The following is a 22031-nucleotide window of genomic DNA, read 5'->3' on the forward strand; positions in this document are numbered from 1 at the left end:
TTTTTTTTTTTTTAATTTTATTTTTTTTTTAAATTTTAAAATCTTTAATTCTTACATGCGTTCCCAAACATGACCCCCCCTCCCACCTCCCTCCCCACAACATCTCTCTGGGTCATCCCCATGTACCAGCCCCAAGCATGCTGCACCCTACGTCAGACATGGACTGGCGATTCAATTCTTACATGATAGTATACATGTTAGAATTCCCATTCTCCCAAATCATCCCACCCTCTCCCTCTCCCTAGAGTTGGTTTTAAAGAGGGAAATAATTAAAACACATTAGCAAAAAAGAGAAACAATAAAATTTAAAACAATTTTAAAAGAATATTGCTCTTTTTAAAGCCATGGTTAATAATCTAAATTATCACTTCCCTTAGTACTCCAGTATCAGATCCCAGATCTTGTCCTTGTCTCTGGAACTGAACAGTGTTTAGTTTGGCTTCTGCAGTGAAAGAGAGAGGAGTAGAGAAGCTGTTCTGCATTATGAAATAGACCATACAAGGTAGGGAAAGTTTTGTATTTCTCATTCTACTGTGTAATAGAGACAAATTCAGTTCTTGTTTCCTTAAACTGCTTAAATTCTAATTGTGCAAAATGCTCCCGCATCCAGCTACTGTCCTATGTCAACTACTCTGCTGCTGCTAAGTCGCTTCAGCCGTGTGCGACCCCATAGACGGCAGCCCACCAGGCTCCCGCGTCCCTGGGATTCTCCGGACAAGAACACTGGAGTGGGTTGCCATTTCCTTCTCCAATGCATGAAAGTGAAAATTGAAAGCGAAGTCGCCCAGTCGTGTCCGACTCGTAGCGACCCCATGGACTGCAGCCTACCAGGCTCCTCTGTCCATGGGATTTTCTAGGCAGGAGTACTGGAGTGGCTTGCCATTGCCTTCTCCGGGAGCCCCACATTTCCAGAATCCTGAATTGTCTTTAGGCCTCACCGGCAGGGCAGGAGAGCAGCTTGCTGGCAAAAACAATGCCTTTTATTTAAATCGAACAAGTTGAAACTTATGTTACTTTTGGACATAACTGGCCCACAAAAATGCAAACTTTACCTTAAAGTTGTTACTCTCTGCAACTTCAATTAAGCCGGTCAAGGACAGGGACGGACCTTGAGACCCACCCCCTTTCCCGCCCTCGGGTGGTCCAGGCTCACACCTGGACTGCCCGCCCACCGACCCGTCGCTAGGGCTCCGCCCAGGCCCTGCCCAGGAGGCCCCGCCTCCTCGCCTCGCGCACGCGCAGTTCTCTGCAGACCCGGAAACGGAATGCTTGGGACGAAGGTCACTCTGCAGAGCGTAAGTTTCTCTTCTCTAGCTTAAATCTGTGCTTTGCGGTTCCTGACTCCATCTTCACGGTCTTGGTGTCACTGCGGTCTTTAAATTCCCTCTCACGCCCCTACTCGCCATGTAAACCGAGACGTGTGTTAAGAGTTCGTAGACCGTTTCCCTTTGCGTTTTCAATTTCTCTGGGGCCAGTACCGAAGCCCTTGGCTTTTCTGCCTTCGGTCTTGTAAACACCGCCTTTCGCCGCATTTTCCTGCTTAAAAACCTTTACTATCTCTGCCTTCCGCCTCTTGTAAAGTCTTCGTCTGCGAGGTGGATTCGCGGCCCCTTTAGCCTCTCCCTCTCGGCCCCTGGAGGCCGCGCCGGCCGCCCCGCTCCCGGAATTCTGGAGAGTCAGCCCCGTTCCTAAGACCCCCTTGCTCGCAGCCCCTCAGTCCTCACGTCTCGTCAGACCCGTCCTTCTGCTCGTCAAGGCCCCCTCCTGGTCAGCCCTAACCCAGAGTAGAGGTGGTGACATGGGCCATCTCTGTGACGCCCAGTGTTCTTCGGTCCAGAGTTCCAAACGGTCTTTTTCAGTCCACGGGTGTCTTACTCAGTCGCCATCCTCGTAAATACAGGGGCGAGGAGGATCAGGAGAAGCAGACAGAGAGAGCGACTGAGACAGAAAAATTGAGAAGGATAAAGAATGAAGGAGAACCAATGGGAACAGACAGGGACTTGTAAATAGTAAAGTGAAAGTGATTACGGCTTGAAGGTAGAAAGTGAATAAAATAGAGAACTAAGTTAAAAATGCCAGCCAGATCTCCAGGAATTGGATAGCAACAGAGGGAGAGGGGCTCTGGATCTACTGGTAGGAGGGTGGCAACAATGATGAGGCCCTTCACACAGAGTTCGGGAGAGGATAAAAGGTGGAACCACAGCCTTTAGAGCATCATGGTGATTGGGAGCGGAGAGGAAAATTATTGACTGCAAGAACGAAGGGGGAGAGCAGGAAGGAAGCGTCACCACCTTGGGTGCCCGATAGTGGGGAGGAAGGGAGTGTAACAGAGAAGGGGTGTAACTGAAGGGCACAATGGAAGCAGAGAACGGGGAAGAAAGAGGCAGAAATACATAGAGATGAAGGGCAGTCAGAAAGGTTACAGACAAGGAGCATCAAGAGAGGGAATGATTCGCAGGGTGGAGTGAGACAGGTGTGAGAAAACAGGGGGTAGGGAACAGCAGGAAAGTAGAGGGGAACAAAAAGAGAAAGATATAGAAATAGGGAGACAGGATAATAATATGTGGAAACACATGGTGTAGGTAGACACGATTGTTACACTAAGTGAAGGAAATCAGACAGACAGACATGATATTACTTATCAGTTCAGTTCAGTCGCTCAGTTGTGTCTGACTCTTTGCCACCCCATGAATCACAGCAGGCCAGGCCTCCCTGACCATCACCAACTCCCAGAGTTCATTCATATGTGAAATCTAAAAAAAAAAAAAATGGTACAAATGAATTTATTTACAAAGCAGAACTAGATTCACAGACACTGAAAACAAACTTGTGGTTCCCAAACATGGAAGGAGGAGGAGGGATAAATTAGAAGTTTGGGATGAACAGATACACACTACTATATATAGAATAATTAAACAAGACCTACTGTATAGTGCAGGAAACTATATTCAATATCTTATAATCTCTAGTGGAAAATAATCTGAAAAAATATATATTTAGTGAAAAAAAGGATACCCTACACTATTTGATCTTCAAAGATATATCAAGCACTGAAAAAAAGTGTAGGAACTGACTTGTTGATCTCTCTGTAGGAGTTGACTGTTCTGAGTCCCTCCTGAGACAGTGTGCAGCAGAAGGCTGTCTGTTCCACATGATGGGGTCTGTGTGTGTGTGTGTGTGTGTGTGTGTGTGTGTGTGTATGTATGTGTTTGGGGCATAGGAAGGTGGTGTGTTGATTTTAAGCATTAAACTGCCTATTTTCACCTTTCAAGATTGACTTCTAAAGACTCAATTAGACTGAGGAAGAAGCCTGGAAGAGCAAAGAAGAGTCAGGAATGGCCATTTCTCAGGTAAGGTCATATTCTCAGTGGATTCTCAGTCTGTCCTTCCTGAAATGCCCTTCTCTGGACTTGCTAATCGTGTCCGACTCTGAAGTGTCCTGTCTCCTGTACATGCACACTCACCCGGGGCCTTCCCTCAGGGCCTGTCCTCTCCACTTAGATCCCGTCTCCCTATGACCCGGTGACTTGGCCCTTGTGAGGAGGCTCCCCTGGGCACCGTCCTGGGCAGGGCTTCTCACCCACGGGTTGGAGACTGGGTCTCAGTGCTGTTGGGCAGCAAGGATTGCTTAGGGCCCATCTGGATGTGCTGTCTGCTCTCTGTCAACCAGGATAAAGAAGCTGCACATGGAAGTCTGGTGTTAATACGCATTTTTGCCTGGTACATTTTTGAAAACAGACTAATTGTGGCAAATATGTTCTGGCTTTTTATACTGCATTAGAAGCTAATGCAGGTGGCTCAGTGGGTAAAGAATCTGCCTGCAGTGCAGGAGATGCAGGCAGACGCAAGTTTGATCTCTGGGTTAGGAAGATCCCCTGAAGAAGGAAATGGCAACCCACTCCAGTATTCTTGGCTGGAGAATCCCATGGACAGAGGAGCCTGGCACGCTACAGTCCATAGGATTGCAAAGAGTCAGACACAACTGAAGTGACTGGGCAGAAGCTAAATGGGTATATTGATGATTAAAAAATAATGATGATTGGGAATGGAATGAGAAGTTCAGAGATATCAGTGATACAAAGTGTTTCATTCCTTTGATTTTAAACTATGAAATCAGTCTCTGAAACTTGGAGATTCTTAATCCATTTTCATCATCTCCATTCCTTGGAGGTTACCTTTTCACTGTGCTGATTGCCTCCTTTGACACATAGAAGTTTCTCATTTTGATACAGGTGAGGTTCCAGCTTTATAATTTTATTGGTAGATACCCAGTTTTCCAGCACCATTTATTACTGAAACTGTCTTCCTTCTATTCTGTGGTCCTGGCACCACTGAAAATGCATTTTGCTGCTAAGTTGCTTCAGTCGTGTCCGACTCTGTGCCATCCCATAGACGGCAGCCCACTAGGCTCCTCTGTCCCTGGGATTCTCCAGGCAAGAATACTGGAGTGGGTTGCCATTTCCTTCTCCAATGCATGAAAGTGAAAAATGAAAGTAAAATCGCTCAGTCGTGCCCAACTCTTAATGACCCCATGTACTACAGCCTACCAGGCTCCTCTGTCCATGGGATTTTCCAGGCAAGAGTACTGGAGTGGGTTGCCATTGCCTTCTCCGATTGTAATGCTAAATAATCCAAAACAAGCTTATCTAATAAATAATCTAAATAACTTGTAGTTTAGGATTGCAAAACCATTGTAGAACTGAGAAAATAAAACAACTTATAAGAAAACAAAATATTTATCTTAATACAGATTATATATCCACATGTACCCACTGAGAGAAAGCATTTTACAACATTAAGAGATGCTGTGTGTCAGATATACTGCAATTCTGAGCATTCTGTTCTCTTGCACTGCTTTATGTATCTGTGTTTATGCCAGTACCACACCATCTTGTTTACTTTGTAATATGTTTTGAAATCTGTAAGGGTTCCTTACTTTCTTCTTTGGCAATTTGGGATTCTTGGGGATTACCTATGAATTTTAGTGTAATAACTTACATTTTCTACCAAAATTGCCATTTGACTTTTGATAGGGATTAGATTGAATCTATAAAACATTTGGGGTAATAAGTTCATTTTAAGAATATTTAGTCTTTCAATCCAAGAGTATAGGATGTCAGTTTATTTGTATCTCCTTGTGTAACTTACAGCAATGTTTAATAGTTTTCAGTATACAAGTTTTTCACCTCTTTGTTGGATTTCTTATGAAGTGTTGTATCCTTATGGTGCTTTAGAAATAGGATTCTTTTAAAATTTTCTTTTGACATTGTTCACTGTGTATATGCTTCCCTGGTACCGCAGTCGGTAAAGAATCTTGCTGCAATGCGGGAGACCTGGATTTTATCCTTGGATTGGGAAGATCCCCTGGAGAAGGAAATGGCAACCGATTCCAGTATTCTAGCCTGGGAAATCTCATGGACAGAGAAACCTGGTGGGCTACAGTCCATGGGCTCACAAGACTCAGACACAACTGAGGGACTGAGCACACAGAAATCTAAACCAGCACTACCATTATGTATAGAAATTTACCTGATTTTTGCACATGGACCTTTGTATCCTGAAACTTTTCTAGAGTTATTTTTTGATGTAGCAATATCCTTGTGAAATCTGTACTATTTTTACACATAAAGGTTGTCATCTACAAAAAAAGATCATTTTACTTTTTGCAGTTTGGATAAGTTTGATTTCTTTTTCTTGTCTAATTTCTCTGATAAGGGCTTTCTGTACTTTGGTGGACAGTAGTACAGAAGTGTGTATCCTTGCCTTCTTCCTGATCTGAGAAGAAAAGCCTTCTAGTTGAATGTTTGTATCTTTTTTTTTTTAATTTTTGACCAAGCCAAGCCACTTGTAGGATTTTAGTTTCCTGACAAGAGACTGAACCCAGGGCCACGGCAGTGAAATCACTGAATCCTAACCACTGGACCATCAGGGAACTCGTGTCTTTTCAAGTAATTGTGTGTTTACGTGTGTGTGTGAGTACATGGAAGTACAAGTCCATGGTTTTGATAAAAACATCATATTTCAAACCTATCTTTACATTTGAAATTATATCTTAAATATAATCCTTGACCTCAAAAAATTTTTTTGGAGCATCATGTTAATGGTTTAAATAGCAATAAGATTACTAACATCTTCTGTGTCTGTGTGTGAGCCCACATATATGATGATCTTTTATGCTCTTCCATGTTGTTCACCATGAACTTCTTTCAGATTTTCTTAGTGAATCCTCTGTCAGTGTGCCTTTAATACTGTTTTTTCTCTTATTCAACTGTTTGATTCTTTAGCTTCAATTCCAGAGGCCAACCCTCTGAGTTCTGATATTGCTGTTTAGTTTCATGACCCGAGTCAAGTGTCTCCAAGTGTGTCTGCCACATATTCTCCTCTGTAAGATGGGAAGAGATCATCTCTAATGAGCTGTTATGTTTATAGCAATTTCATACATGTAAGAAATTTATTAAGAATGAAATTTGGTATGTAGGAAGTGTTCAAACACTCTGAGTCATTGCTCTTGTAATCGTCATAATTGCAGATTTTGACCTTTCTGTAAAGCCACTGTGGACTTTGTCATCTCTGAAGATCCCACTGGTGTTGTAGCTCATCTAGAGATTGAATATCACATGGTGTATAAAACATAATAGGTAACATTTCTGCATAGACCACCTGTTACTGAATTTTATTTCTAGGTTGTTTGTGTGTTGTCCAGAAAAAGTGAAAAACCTACGTTGTATGGAGGATATCATAATCTCTATGAAAAGGGACAAGAAATTAAAATTATGGATGCATACTTTGCTGCAGATACATTTACCTGGATCTGTCGGAATACATACTTCGATTAAACTGATCCTTACTCCTTTCTCGTCTTCTCATTTTGTGCAAAAATAACTCTCTTCATGGCCCTTTGATGAGATGTTTTTGTTTCAGGAACAGTTGACCTTCAAGGATGTTGCTGTAGAATTCTCTCAGGAGGAGTGGGAATGCCTGGACCCTGCTCAGAGGGCCTTTTACATGGATGTGATGGTGGAGACCCTCAGGAACCTGATCTCTGTGGGTGAGGATCACTTCGCTTCAGAAATTGGAATCTGTCCTTGGGTATCATTGCATTTCCCTTCTGTGCCCCTTGGGAGCCCCTGTTTTGCTTGATTGATCTGAAATCCCTGTTGATTCAGACATGAAAAATTTCATGATGTGGTATCATGAGTTTAAGCTTAGCTTTTCTGCAAATGATTAATCCATTTCATGATACATCAGGCATTGTTCCAGAGCTTAAGTATTTATAAGGCTGAGGGCAAACTTTTAAAATATCAAATTCTCTTTTTTTCTGCCCCTGTGCTTTTGCTCCACTACTTCTTGGAAGAGAGCTCATTATCTGAATATTATACTGTTTCCCCTGTATTCAGTAGGAGGCAGGTGATGGACCAACCTATGATAGAGTTTTTCAGACCCACATTCAATGTCCTCACTCCTCACCTGAACAAAGAGCTAGAAAAGCCCCAGCTCTTCACATTTCATTCTTTTGAGAAGCAGAAATTTCTATTTCTGATGAAAATATTATTTCCATCTTGGAACAAGAGGAACAGCCCTGGCCTGTGAAGAGTGACATGAAAAGAGCAATGATAGAAATGTTTCTATCACCGATGATAGAAATGTATCAAAAGTCTGAACACAGCTTAGATCTCAGAAGGGCAGAGAGGAAGTGGCAGTATTACTGGTCTTTGGGTAACTCTACCCACGTGGGAGATTTCTTTTCAGAAAACAGAAGTTTATTTATTGTGAATGCTGAGAGCACATTTTTCTTACGCGTGGGTTATCATTCTGTTCTTCAGCATGTAGAATGTATTCTTTCACCCTCTGGAGGAGCCCCACCAGAAACAAAAGCAAAGTCTTCATCATGATCTACACCCTGCCATCTGATCCCTGTGAACTAGTTGTTGGTTGACTTTGAGCACCATGAAGAGGGTTGCTTTATTTATTTATTTATAAAATTAACTTTTTATTTTTACTTTATTTTACTTTGCAATACTGTATTGGTTTTGCCATACATTGACATGAATCCACCACGGGTGTACATGCGTTCCCAAACATGAACCCCCCCTCCCACCTCCCTCCCCATAACATCTCTCTGGGTCATCACCATGCACCAGCCCCAAGCATGCTATATCCTGCATCGGACATAGACTGGCAATTTGATTCTTACATGATAGTATACATGTTTCAATGCCATTCTCCCAAATCATCGCACCCTCTCCCTCTCCCTCTGAGTCCAAAAGTCCGCTATACACATCTGTGTCTTTTTTCCTGTCTTGCATACAGGGTCATCATTGCCATCTTTCTAAATTCCATATATATGTGTTAGTATACTGTATTGGTATTTTTCTTCCTGGCTTACTTCACTCTGTATAATCGGCTCCAGTTTCATCCATCTCATCAGAACTGATTCAAATGTATTCTTTTTAACGGCTGAGTAATACTCTATTGTGTATATGTACCACAGCTTTCTTATCCATTCATCTGCTGATGGGCATCTAGGTTGTTTCCATGTCCTGGCTATTATAAACAGTGCTGCGATGAACATTGGGGTACATGTGTCTCTTTGAATTCTGGTTTCCTCGGTGTGTATGCCCAGCAGTGGGATTGCTGGGTCATAAGGCAGTTCTATTTGCAGTTTTTAAAGGAATCTCCACACTGTTCTCCATAGTGGCTGTACTAGTTTGCATTCCCACCAACAGTGTAGGAGGGTTCCCTTTTCTCCACACCCTCTCCAGCATTTATTGCTTGCAGATTTTTGGATCGCAGCCATTCTGACTGGTGTGAAGTGGTACCTCATTGTGGTTTTGATTTGCATTTCTCTAATAATGAGTGATGTTGAGCATCTTTTCATGTGTTTGTTAGCCATCCGTATGTCTTCTTTGGAGAAATGTCTATTTAGTTCTTTGGCCCATTTTTTGATTGGGTCGTTTATTTTTATGGAATTGAGCTGCATAAGTTGCTTGTATATTTTTGAGAGTAGTTGTTTGTCAGTTGCTTCATTTGCTATTATTTTCTCCCATTCAGAAGGCTGTCTTTTCACCTTGCTTATATTTTTCTTTGTTGTGCAAAAGCTTTTAATTTTAATTAGATCCCATTTGTTTATTTTTGCTTTTATTTCCAGAATTCTGGGAGGTGGATCATAGAGGACCCTGCTGTGATTTATGTCAGAGGGTGTTTTGCCTATGTAAGAGGGTTGCTTTAAAAGGGTCTTTTACCCCCTTTCACTTCTCTCTCTGGACTCAATTTCATTGGATGCTCAGTTCTCAGTATGTATAAATAAGAGTTGATGCTTCTGGACTCACTCCCTGGGCTTTTCTCTCCCTTTCATCCCGATTTGTGTTCTTCAAAAGATCTAATCAGAAGATGGGAAGGCATTTGATCAAAATCAAAAGCACATGCTTTTTGATTCCATGTGGCACCTTCAGGGAGCTGTTGTCTCAAGCTCCCTCCCCTGTTTAGATTCGCAGCCATTTCTTTTGTTCTGATTTTTGCCACACACTTCAGGGATGTGTGAAACAGGGAGGTAGATTGGGTCTCGCTTAATTTTTACATGGCAAAACTACAAAGACAGTGGACAAAGAGATCCTCTTCTTTTACTTCCTAGTTCCTCATGAGGGAAATATGTGTATATTTCAAGCTATTGGTTTGGCATCTTAGGTTGAGTGCATGGTTTCATCTCTTCACCAAATTTTGTATTTTTTTCCACTCTTTTATGGCTCTTCTGTGGCTGTACCTAATCAGTATACTCTCCTGATTCCATATTCTTCTACCTTTGCGTGAATTTTACCTTTTGAAACTTGAGGGATTTTGTGTGTATGTGTGATTAAATAAACAATAAATTAATTAATTATTTTATTGGCTTTCATTAGGCTCTGGGAGAAATATAAAAATAACTAGCACATTCTTGGCTTCAAGTAGAAAAGTTTATAATCTTGAGTGTGAAACTTGCTTTTGAAATAGATATTCCTAGTCTATAATTTTATCCAGTTTCGTTACTATGATAATCCACTTGTAGTAGAGAGCGCCAGATGGACTCTCTGTGGGTTGAATTTACTAACAGAAAGGTTTTGATGGAGAATGCTTTTCCTTAAATTTTTAAATATTTTCCTGCTATGTACTAAGTCACCACTTGAAGCTACTTAGTAGACTGGTCAGCATGTTGTAGGATACGAGATAGAAAGTATCATGAGAGCCTCACTGATGAGTCTTTCCCCATTGTTTTTTTCCTTTTCTTGGCTTTGACGACTGTCATGAAAGCCCATCTCAAGGACATGGTGTCAATCTTGTTTCCAGATACTAATGACCATCCTCTATGAGCCAGAGGAAATGATGTAGGAGTTTATTCCAGGAAAACTTTATTCACATTCTCCTCTTCCTGATGTCGGACCCCTGGTTTGGAGGGTCTGATGTGGGGCTTCTGTGGGAGAAACTGCGTATGTAATTATTCTCCAGTTTGTCTGTCACCTACACAAAGTATGAGATTAGATTGTATCATGGGTCCGCCCCGTCCCTCCTGTGTTGTTGGGGTTCGTTCTTTATGGCTTTAGTTGTAGCAGGTATTTTCTGGTAGATTTTAGTCTTTGTCAGTGATGGTCATATTGCAGATTATTGTGATTTTGGTGCTCGGGAAAGAAAGTGAGATGGTTGTGCTCATGAGAGGAAGTGAGCGTAGGACACGTCTGCTCCGCCATCTTGGCTGCTCTCTGGTACAGTTATGTTCATCTAGATACACAGTCACTAGCTGTGCTCCCACGTATGCATATACCTTGTGCTGCACTCATGCCATTTCTCATTCTGGACCTTTCTTCACATGGTGCTTTTATGTGGATGGGAAGACTGTCATTTGCTCACATATTTAAATCATTATTTTCATCCCAGTTTCCCCGCACTCCTTCACTCATCGCTCCACCTTCCACATCACTCAGTGTAAAAATGGTCCCTCTTTTTCTGTTGTACGACTTTCTCATGAGATGACCAAAATCACTATGTGCAGCTGTGAAGACTTAGAAAAACCATTTTCAGGAAGGGTGGCTAAATAACATTATTAGTTACATGGCTGACTTCTTTTGTGTCTCCCTTGGAATACTCTTTTTAAACTCCTGGTATTTGTTTTAATATTTTGTAATCTATACTGCTAGGGTGAGCAGTCATCCTTTAGAATATGTCGTTATTTGGAAGTTCCGGTTCAAATCCTGTGTCTCTCAGTACTTTCTGTATCAATTGTGGTCATGCATAGAAATCTGTGAGTCAAACCTGTGATTTGAAAACTTGTGTTGATTTACCTCCCGCTTTTTAAACCTTTAAAAACAAGCCTTTTGAAAAAATTAGTGTTCTTTGATGGCTTAGACTCTTGCATGTTTTATAATCATGATTGAAAAGTTGCTTTAAAAAAAATTATGTATTTATTTTTGGCTGTGCTGACTGTTCATTGCCTCCTGTGCTTGTTCTTTAGTTGTGGAGGGCAGGGGCCACTCTCTAGCTGCTGTGTGTGGCCTTCTCATGTTGTGGCTTCTCTTTTGTGGAGCAGGGCTCTAGGGTGTGCACGCTTTGATAGTTGCAGCTTCCAGGCTCTAGAGCACAGGTTCAATAGCTGTGGCACACGGACTAATTGCTCTGAGGAATGTGGAGTCTTCCTGGATCAGGGGTGAAACCCACATCTCCTGCATTGGCAGGCGGATTGTTCACCACTGAGCCACCACGGAAGCCTGAAAAGTTACTTTTTATAAATAGTTATATTAATATTCTGTCATGTTTATTATAATACTATTTTGCATCACATCTTGTATGCTTTTCATCTCCAGTTTGTGCTAATCAACATTGCGTCTGACCCTAGTTGATATTTTTATTACCTATCTTTTTAGAGCCAATGAACTGGAGAATTTTAAGTGTTCTGTGAAGGCTGGGAATGACTTTATTTATTTGCTGTTAGGTTACATAACTCTAGAATATTTTATTGGTTAACTCTTAATTGTGATTAATATATGATGGTTTTTCAGCTTTTATTATAGACTGCAACTGACATGTACCATTTGTTAATGTTGTAAAATACATATTCTTTATGGGTACATAGCTCTATAGCAGATGTACAGAAAATTTTTTTGTGAAAAGTTGTGTTAACAAATTCTTCCATTTTTATATGCTGTAATTTTATAATTCCATACTACCCATTAGTTGTTCATTAGATAAGTTTGTTTTGGGTTATGTACATGGCACCCCACTCCAGTACTCTTGCCTGGAAAATCCCATGGACGGAGGAGCCTGGAAGGCTGCAGTCCATGGGGTTGCTGAGGGTCAGACACGACTGAGCAACTTCACTTTCACTTTTCACTTTCATGCATTGGAGAAGGAAATGGCAACCCACTCCAGTCTTCTTGCCTGGAGAATCCCAGGGATGGCAGAGCCTGGGATGGGCTGCCGTCTATGGGATCACACAGAGTCGGACATGACTGAAGTGACTTAGCAGCAGCAGGAGCATGTACATTACAGTGGATTGTGTGGTCTTTAGCATTTATTTGTATGACATAGAATACAGAATATATGTACAGTATAATATTTTTTGTCTCCTTAATAGCAAGACCACAGTATATGTATTGTTAATTGGTATATACTTTGGTGTCATAGTGACAAAATATTCTTTCTTTGAGAGTTAACCTACATTTGTCTAGTGTGAATGTTTTTGTCACAGGGTGTTAGAACTCAGCTGTCGTTGTTGTTATTGTTCTGTCTCTAAGTTGTGCTCTGACTCTTTGCAACCCTAGGGACTGCAGCATGCCAGGCCTTCCTGTCCCTCACTATCTCTTGGAGTTTGCCCAAGGTCATGTCCATTGAATCAGTGATGGTATCCAGCCATGTCATACTCACCTAACATATAATCACTCTTTCTTTAGTAAAGAGTCTATTCCTTTAGTGTTCCTAAAATTTTTAAGGTCATGATTTGGAAGTTTCATAACCTTATTGGGCATAAGTAGTACTTTTGGTTTGTTTTATTTTATTTTGGCCATGCTGTGCAACATCTTTGATCCCTGACTGGGGATCGAACCCATCACCCTTGCAGTGGGAGCACAGAGCCCTAACCATTGGACTGCCAGGCAGTTCCCTACCTTTGGTTTAATGTCATATATTCAACATTACACTTTTATTCATGAGTTGTACTGAATAATACACTTTATGGTTCTTTGTATCTTGTAGATATCTCTCATATACATGTGGTCAAGAAATTACAACCAATAGCAAGTAGTGATAGAGGAGATGCATTCCAAACAGTGACATTGGAAAGACAAGAAAGCCCTGAAATGAAATATTTTTGCTTCACGGAAATCCAGGAAGATGACTTTGGGTGTCAGTGGAAGAATGATGAAAGAAATTACAAAGGAATGCCTGTAATATATAAGGAAAATGTAACTCACAGAAGAGATCGACAAGGTAGGTGGAATGCAGGAAAGAAGCCAATTAAAAATAGATTTGTGATAAGCTTTCAGGATGAACTGCATATATTTAAGAAAAATATTTACAAATGTCACGAGTGTGGTAAATCCTTTAATTATGGCTCCTCCCTCAGTAGACACCTTCTAATCCATACAGGAGAGAAATTATACAAGTGTGGTATATGTGGCAATGTTTTTCGTCTAAAGTCACACCTTGTAAGTCATTGGACAACTCACACTCGTGCGAAAACTTACAAATGTGACGAGTGTGGTAAAACCTTTAATCACAGCTCATCCCTCCGTAGACATCAGATAAGGCATACAGGAGAGAAAGTGTATAAATGTGATGTATGTAGCAAAGTCTGCAGTCAAAATTCCTCCCTTAAACGTCATCAAAGAATTCATACCGGAGAGAGACCTTACCGATGCAATGAGTGTGGCAAAACCTTTATTCGTGGCTCTCAACTCTCCACACATGAGGTAATCCATACAGGCGTGAAATTATGTAAGTGTGATGTCTGTGGCAAAGTCTTTAGTCAAAATTCATGCCTTAGAATTCATCGGAGAATTCACAACGGAGAGAAACCTTACAAATGTAATGAGTGTGGTAAGGTCTTCCGTCAAAATTCACATCTTGGAAGACATCAGAGAATTCATACTGGGGAGAAACCTTACAAATGTGATGATTGTGGCAAGGTCTTTAATCAGTATTCAAATCTTGCAAGTCATCAAAGAATTCATACTGGAGAGAAACCTTATAACTGTAATGTGTGTGGCAAGGTCTTCAGTCAAAATTCAAATCTTGTAAGTCATCAGAGAATTCATTCTGGTGAAAAACCTTACAAATGTAATAAGTGTGGCAAATTTTTTAATCAAAGAGCATACCTTACAAAGCATCAGAGAGTTCATATTGAAGAAAAGTCTTACAAATGTAATGAGTGTGGGAAGGTCTTCAGTCGAAATGCAAATCTTGAAAGTCATCAAAGAATTCATACTGGAGAGAAACCTTTCAAATGTAATGAGTGTGGCAGGTTGTTTTCTCAAAAGCCAAACCTTGGAAAGCATCAGAGAATTCACGCGGGAGAGAAACCTTACAAATGTCATGAGTGTGGGGAGGTCTTCAGTCGAAATTCAGTTTTTGCAGTTCATCAGAGAATACATAACGTAGAGAAGGCTTTCATGTGTAATGAACTTGAAATGCCTTTACTGAGTTCTCAACCCTCACTAAGTATCAGATAATTTATACATGAAAGAAACTATGTAAGTGTGACATGTGGGAAGTCTTCACTCAAAATTTACAGCGTACAGTTCACTGGAGATTTCATAGTAGGGAGAAGCTAAGCAAATGTCATGAGTATGCCAAAGATTTTGTGCCTGCAAGCCTCATTTTCTATCAGATAATCTAGAGTGGAGAGAAACTTTATAAATGTACTAAGTATCTCAAAGTCTTCAGCCCAAGTTCATACCTTGAGATCTGCCAGATAATTTATACTGGAGAGAAACCTTTCAAATAAAATGAGTGTGGCAAATCCTTCAGTGTCAAGCCCGAGTTACCATCAGGTGACCCATTCTGATGAGAGACTTTAATAATACAGTGATACGACAAGGCTTTTAGCAGGTATCCACATCTTAGGCTTCATTGGAAAATTCATTCTGCATAGAAACTAGATAAGTGTATTTTATTGTGGTCAGGCCTTAAGAGGAGTAATTTATTAATTAACTCATTCTCAAGATTATCTCACAAATGCCATGGATGTGAAATAGTAATCTTATTGCTCAGGTAGGACAGTTTTTATTTGTGAGTGACAGACCACCTGGAGAACAGGGACTGAAAGTAGTAGGAGGTTTATCATTCTCATCTAACAGGAAGTCCGGAGGCTGCCATGTGGGTTGTGATGGGGTCCTCTGCCTCTGTAACCTCCATGAGTACTTAAGCTCCACCTTATAATAACATGACTGCTCTATGACTGAGAAGGCTGAAGGTTGAGGGCAAAAACGCTTTTCACTCTAAGGTTTTTGTATATTCTCCCTGGGTCACGCTCTTGTGACATGTCTAAGGACTCTGTGTCAAGTTCCAGATTCTGAACTTTTTGTTCTATAGCATTTTTCCTAACTCTCTTATAGTGTAAAGTTCCATAATTTGTTTTAGAGCATTGATTAACTTTTTGCTGATGTTTGACAGATGTAAAGTTTAAATGGAGAAATTTTCTTTTGTACTATGAATATTTCATTGACATGTGTGGGACCAGCCTTCCTTCATTGAGCTGCCTGGGTACCTTTATGAAAAAGTAATGGGAAGTACACTTGACCCTTGAACAAGGCAGGGAGTTAGGGTTTAGTCTCCTGAGCAGTTCTAAATCCATGTATAATTTAATGCTATCTTGCTATATCCGTGGTTCTGCATCCTCAGATTCAACTGACCTCATATCCTGTAGTACTGTAGTAGTGTTTATTAGGAAAAAATGCCCATATAATCGAATCCACACAGCTGAAACCTGTGCTGTTCAAGAGTTAATGTCCTGTGTGGTGTTCTCAGTCATGTCTAACTCTTTGTGACCCCATGGACTGTAGCCCACCAGGCTCCTCTGTCCATGGGGTTTCCCAGGCAAGAATACTGCAGTGGGTTGCCGTTTCCTCCTCCAGGGCATCTTCCCCACCCAGGGATTGAAACTGCGTCTCTTGCATCTCCTGCATTGGCAGGTGGATTCTTTACCCCTGTGCCATCTGGGAAAAGCTGTAGTGATGGAGGGCTATTTCTTGTCTCCTCATTCTGTTCCATCGGTCTTTGCGTCTGTTATTCCACAAATCCCACACAGTCTTGATTCCTGTCACTGTATTAGAAATCTTGAGATCATGTGGGACGATTCCAACCACTGCAGTATTTTTCAGGTATTTTAGCTCTTCTAGTTTTTTCGCCTCTCTCTGTTATTTTTAGAATAATCTTATTTGAATCTACAAAAATCTTGATGGAAAATGCATTAAACTTGTATGTCAATTTGGGATATTTTAATATCACTTCTTATGTTGTATCTTTCAGTCAACATATGTATGTTTTATTAACAGTTCAGTGAATATCTTGTTTCTCTCAGATGACCTAAATAGATCGTCTTTGATTTCATTCTTTCCCATTGTAGGTTTTAAGCATAAAAGTCTTTATTTTGTTAGATTTACACATTTTTCTTCTTTTTGAGCAAACATCGTATTCTATATTTAATTTCAGTTTCCATTTGTAAATTGCATGCATATAAAATTACAGTAGATTTTTGCATGTTATGTCCTGACACCTTGTAAATTATACTTTTTTCTAGAAATTTGTATAGATTCTTTTGATTCTCTACGTGCGTTATTTCCTTAAATTTCCTGTTTCTACTTTTAACAAGTTATCACAAACTGAGAGACTTGAAGGAACACAAGTTTATTCTCTTATGGTTCTGGAGGTCAGAACTGGAAAATGAGCCAAAGCCTTATGTTCCAGGATCCAGAAGCCACTTAGATCCTTTGTTTCATGTGTCCCCATTTGTATCTGGATGGCGCACACTTTGAATTAATGAATGATTTTATTCAGATGTCTTCTTGTTACATGAGCATTTTCTGAACACATTGTTTAATTTAGGGCACCCTGTCACTTCATCTTTGTACATTACACCTTAGTAGTACTTAACAGCATCATATATGATTTAATTATTGGTGACTTTCCCCTATAGAATATGCTCCTTGAAGGCAGGGTATTGATTTTATTTCCTGCTTGATATCCAGTGATTGAAACCATTTTCAACTGACAGGTGTGTGAATGCACTTTATCAGTGCAAAGCGTTCTGTAATAGGTAGGCTCATAGAGCAGTAAGTCAAATAGTCTAATATTAAACGTAATCATATTGTATTTGTGGCACCAAATTCCTTACTCTGTTACACCCAAGCATTTTGAATGTTTCTCATAAATTCTCACAGTGTGATTTATTCACACATTGTGAATTTTCTCCAACATGTGCTAAACAGATCTAACTCAAAAGAAATGTCTTCATGAAGTTTTTTTAATCTACAACATTTTCTCTTTTTTTTAATTTATTTTTATTTGGAGGATAATTGCTTTACAGTGGTGTGTTGGTTTCTCCCATACAACAACGTGAATCGGCCATAAGTCTACATGTGCCCCCTCCTTCTTGAACCTCCCTCCTACCCCCACCCCGTCCACCCCTCTAGGTTGTCACAGAGCACTGGGTTTGAGCTCCCTGTGTTATGCAGCAACTTTCCATTAACTGTCTGTTTTACACATGTTAATGTGTATGTTTCAATGCTACTCTCTCAATTCATTCCACTCTCTCCTTCCCCCGCTATAATACACATTTTCAATTCAGGATTCTTTCAGTAATGCTCCATTCTACACCCATGACAAAATAGTAATTCTGTTTCTCGGGTAGGATAGTTTTTATTCGTGGGTGAGAGGCCATTTGGCAAATAGTAACTGAAAGAATTAGGCTTATCATTCTCACCAAACAGGAAGCTCCAGAAGATGCTATGTGGGATGTGATGAGTGCTCTGCCCCTTCAGCCTCCATGAGCACTTAGTCTTCAGTGTCCTCACAGCAAGATGGCTGCTGAATGACCAAGAAGAGTGAAGGTTGAGAGGCAAAACAATTTTCGATTATAGATTTGGTCTAATTTTCATGAAACAATAATCCTAGTCATTATTTGCTGATATTATTAGCCATTTGCATTAAATGGGCACCATAATTTTAATAATAGATGTGAAATTTCTAATTTAATATTTTTCTCTTGAACAAAGAAAAACAAAGGGGGAAAAAGTGTTAGAGAGAGATTATATCAAAAGATTTTGTTCTTTATACCTAGAGTATGATATTCCACATAACATATGGTGACTTTGCCTCATGTTTGAAATGCCAAGCAAAACTTTTCAGAGCCCTTATGTTTTATGAGTCATAGATTTATTTCCTTTCTGCTCTATCTGATACTAACTACACTTAAATAATTCACCATCGTTTTGGCGGGGGCGGGGCGGGGGCGTTGCTATTCTATGTGGCTTGCAGGATCCTAGTTCCCTGACCTGGGATTGAACCTGCACTCTCAGCAGTTAAAGTGCCAATTCCTAACCACTGGACTGCCAATTTTGATATAGTTATTCTGATTCCAGTATCAGGGCAAGGAATCAAAGAATCCATTTTGAAATGCTTTTTTTTGTTGTTTATTTGTTTTTTTGAAATGCTTTTTAACCATGTCATTCTACCTGAATGTGAGAAATATACAGGAGGCTTGTAATTGGGAAATATTCTAACATCACCTCCAAATATATTTTAAGATGAGACTCATATTAATTATATAGTAATGTAACTGCTGTGGGGCTTCCCAGGTGTCTCAGTGGCAAAGGATTTGCCTGCCAATGCAGGAAACACAGGAGAACTGGGTCTAATGCATTGCAGGCAGGGATTAATTATTTTAATATTTATTTTTATTTATTTATTTGGCTCTGGTGGGTCTTAGTTGTGGTTTGTGGGGCTTAGTTCCCTGAACAGGGACTGAATCTGGGCCACCTGCATTGAGAATGTAGTGTTTTAGCCAATGGACCACCAGGGAAGTTTCATTCATTCATTAATTTAGATATGGAAAGTGATACATTCTAAACAAAATGGTATGAAAATGTAAAAACAGTGTGCCTATTTGAATCCCTGTCAAGCACTCTCTACTCTTGTTCTTTTCGCTGAATTAACTTCAGTAATACTCTGTCTGCAGCGTTCTGAAATAAAACGAATTTTCCATAATCTATGGTAGACAACAAAGGGCTTCCTTGGTGGCTCAGTGGTAAAGACTCCACCTGCCAGTGCAGGAGATGCGAGTTCAATCCCTGAGTCGGAAAGATTCCCTGGAGAAAAAAATGGCAACTCACTCTAGTTCTTGCTTGAGAAATCCCAAGGACAAAGGAGCCTGGTGGGCCTCAGTCTATGGGGTCACAGGAGTAGGACATGACTTAATGACTAAACCACCATCACCACCACCATGGTAGATAACAGCTATTCCCTTTTAAAAGGGAGAGAGGATCTTCCCCTGTGGGCCAGTGGTTCAGACTGTGCCTTCGAATGCCAGTGGTACAGGCTCAATTCCTGGTCAGGGAAGTAAGATCCCACATGCCATGGGGTGCAGTTAAAAACCAGACAAACAACCAAAAAAACCCATGTTCCCCTGCTCTTTTTTTTTTCTTCCACATGTAGCCCATCATGAAACACATATGAAAACCTGACTTTCACAGTGTCAAGTTCTACTCTCTTTCTTGACCATCTGCTAGAATAATCTTTCATATAATCATCAATGATGGCCCTCATTCATAACAACATATCTAGAGAAGGTGTCATGGCCACCAAAAACATGATATTTTATTTTTAAATTAATTTGTCCGCAGCGGGTCTTAGTTGCAGCACATGGGATCTTTTCGTTTTGGCATTTAGGATCTAGTGCCCTGACCAGGGATTGAACTCTGGCCTCCTGCACTAAGAGTGGAGTCTTAGCCACTGTACCACCAGGTGTGTGTGTTGTGTGTTAGTCGTTCAGTCGTATCTGAATCTTTGCAACCCCATGGATTGCAGCCCACCAGGCTTCTCTGTCCATGGGATTCTCCAGGCAAGAATACTGGAGTGGATTGCCATTCCCTTCTCCAGAGGATCTTCCCAACCCAGGGATCAAACCCATGTCTCCCACATTACAGGCAGATTCTTTACCATTTGAGCCAGGGAAGCACACCAGGGAGGTCCCCAAAGCATATTTTATTTATTTATTTATTTTTTCCCAAAGCATATTTTAGATAATATTTTTACATCTCTACTCTGGCTGTCCCCATGCTCTCAAATTAATACCATCTTGCTTCTTAAAATCCGGAGAAGGCCATGGCACCCCACTCTAGTACTCTTGCCTGGAAAATCCCATGGATGGAGGACCCTGGTGAGCTGCAGTCCATGGGGTCATTAAGAGTCGGACATGACTGAGCGACTTCACTTTCACTTTTCACTTTCATGCATTGGAGAAGGAAATGGCAACTCACTCCAGTATTCTTGCCTGGAGAATCCCAGGGACGGGGGAGCCTGGCAGGCTGCCGTTCTGTGGGGTGGCACAGAATCGGACACGACTGAAGCAACTTAGCAGCAGGAGCAGCAGCTTCTTAAAATCAGTGTCCTAGTTTTTCCTGGTCTCATGGATATGAATAAACCCCACCTAATGCAATAGGTAGGGTTTCATCTTACCCATCTTTTCCCTGAGACTATCATGGTGACAAATGAAAGGCAGATAATGGAACAATAACATCAACAGATTCCAAACTTCAGGTTGTAGGTCATTAATGGACCCTTTTCAGGAGACCTCAGATAATTGAATCAACAATGTACCATCTGCAGATAATTAGATCTTTCCACAGATGTCTGATCCTTTGACAGGTATCAACTCATGAATTTTAAGAAATTTTAACTTTCAATTCTCTGTAGAATTTAACATCTGAGATTGGTTATTTCAAACCTAATAGACTGAGTTTCTTCCCACTGTAAGTTTTCTTATTTTTAAGTCCATTGAGAGGATTGTTTGAAGATTTATCTCCCCATTGCATTTGTCATGTTTCTGTCTAGTGTGAATTCCTTGTGAAGTATCCTGAGTAATTGCTGCAAAGTCTTAACATTCTTGTATGGTTTCTATATTATATTAATTCTTTCAAGACCACAAAGGCATATATATTTTTATAAAGTTGATCACATTCAGTACATTCGTCAAGTTTCTCCCTGGAAAGAAGTGTGTTATGTTCTACCACGCTTAAAATTTGGATCAGCTTTCTCATGCATTTGTGTGGTTTTCCTCAAAAGTCTTTCTTCTGATATCAAGTGAGGTGACTGCCCTGGTTATGGGCCTTGCCACCTATATTAATTAGTTTAGTATGGTGTCTCTCCAGTGGAACATCTTTTTAATTTTAGTTGAAACATATTGCTGTACAATTTTTGTTTCAGGTGTAATATTTAATGTTTAATTTTTGCAAACATTATGAAATGACCTACCACAGTAAGTCTAGTAGCCATCTGTGCCCAAACAAAATTCTTACCATATTATTGACCCTATTATTCATGCTGTATATTATACATGCTCCTGACTTACTGTGTAATTGTCAATGTGCCCGTTTTAAACTCCTTCACATAATTCACTCCTCTACCTCACTCTGGAAATCACATGTTTTTTCTGTGTCTGTTTTCACTGTATTTTGCAATTTTTTCTCTTTTAGATTCTATAGATAAGTAAAACCATGTGGTATTTGTCTTTGACTCTTTTTTCACTTAGCTTAGTACCTTCCATGTTGTTGCAAATGGAAATATTTCTTTATTTTAGGGAATTCCGTGGCAGTCCAGTGGCTGATACTCAGTGCTTGCACTGCCAGGGCCTGGGTTCAATCCCTGGTCAGGGAACTAAGATGTCCCAGGCTGCACAGTGCAGCCAAAAAAAAAAAAAAAGATTTTATGCCTGAGTGATAGTCCATTCTATACACACACCACATTTTCACTATCCATTCATCCATCCTTGATGCTCAACCCAGTCTTAACATTAG

The 22031-nt window shown here is 40.4% G+C and overlaps 1 protein-coding gene across 1 annotated transcript; it reads left to right on the forward strand.

Annotated features, from left to right (window-relative positions):
- Positions 1–1232: 1232 nt before the first annotated feature.
- LOC138419246 (zinc finger protein 665-like) lies at positions 1233–21743 on the forward strand. The gene is made up of 4 exons (XM_069551859.1): positions 1233–1295; positions 3273–3350; positions 6922–7048; positions 13216–21743. Exons 2-4 carry the CDS (start codon positions 3336–3338, stop codon positions 14688–14690), a joined length of 1617 nt encoding a protein of 538 aa, XP_069407960.1. The 5' UTR covers positions 1233–1295; positions 3273–3335; the 3' UTR covers positions 14691–21743.
- Positions 21744–22031: the final 288 nt, after the last annotated feature.

The sequence above is a fragment of the Ovis canadensis genome, chromosome 14, assembly GCF_042477335.2.
Source record: "Ovis canadensis isolate MfBH-ARS-UI-01 breed Bighorn chromosome 14, ARS-UI_OviCan_v2, whole genome shotgun sequence".
NCBI lineage: Eukaryota > Metazoa > Chordata > Mammalia > Artiodactyla > Bovidae > Ovis > Ovis canadensis.

What these genes read in the sequence shown, in the direction of transcription:
- LOC138419246 (XM_069551859.1), top strand. An exon ending in CAGGAACCTGATCTCTGTGG is followed by an intron (nt 7,049 to 13,215) that starts GTGAGGATCACT and finishes TGTATCTTGTAG; the next exon opens with ATATCTCTCATATACATGTG.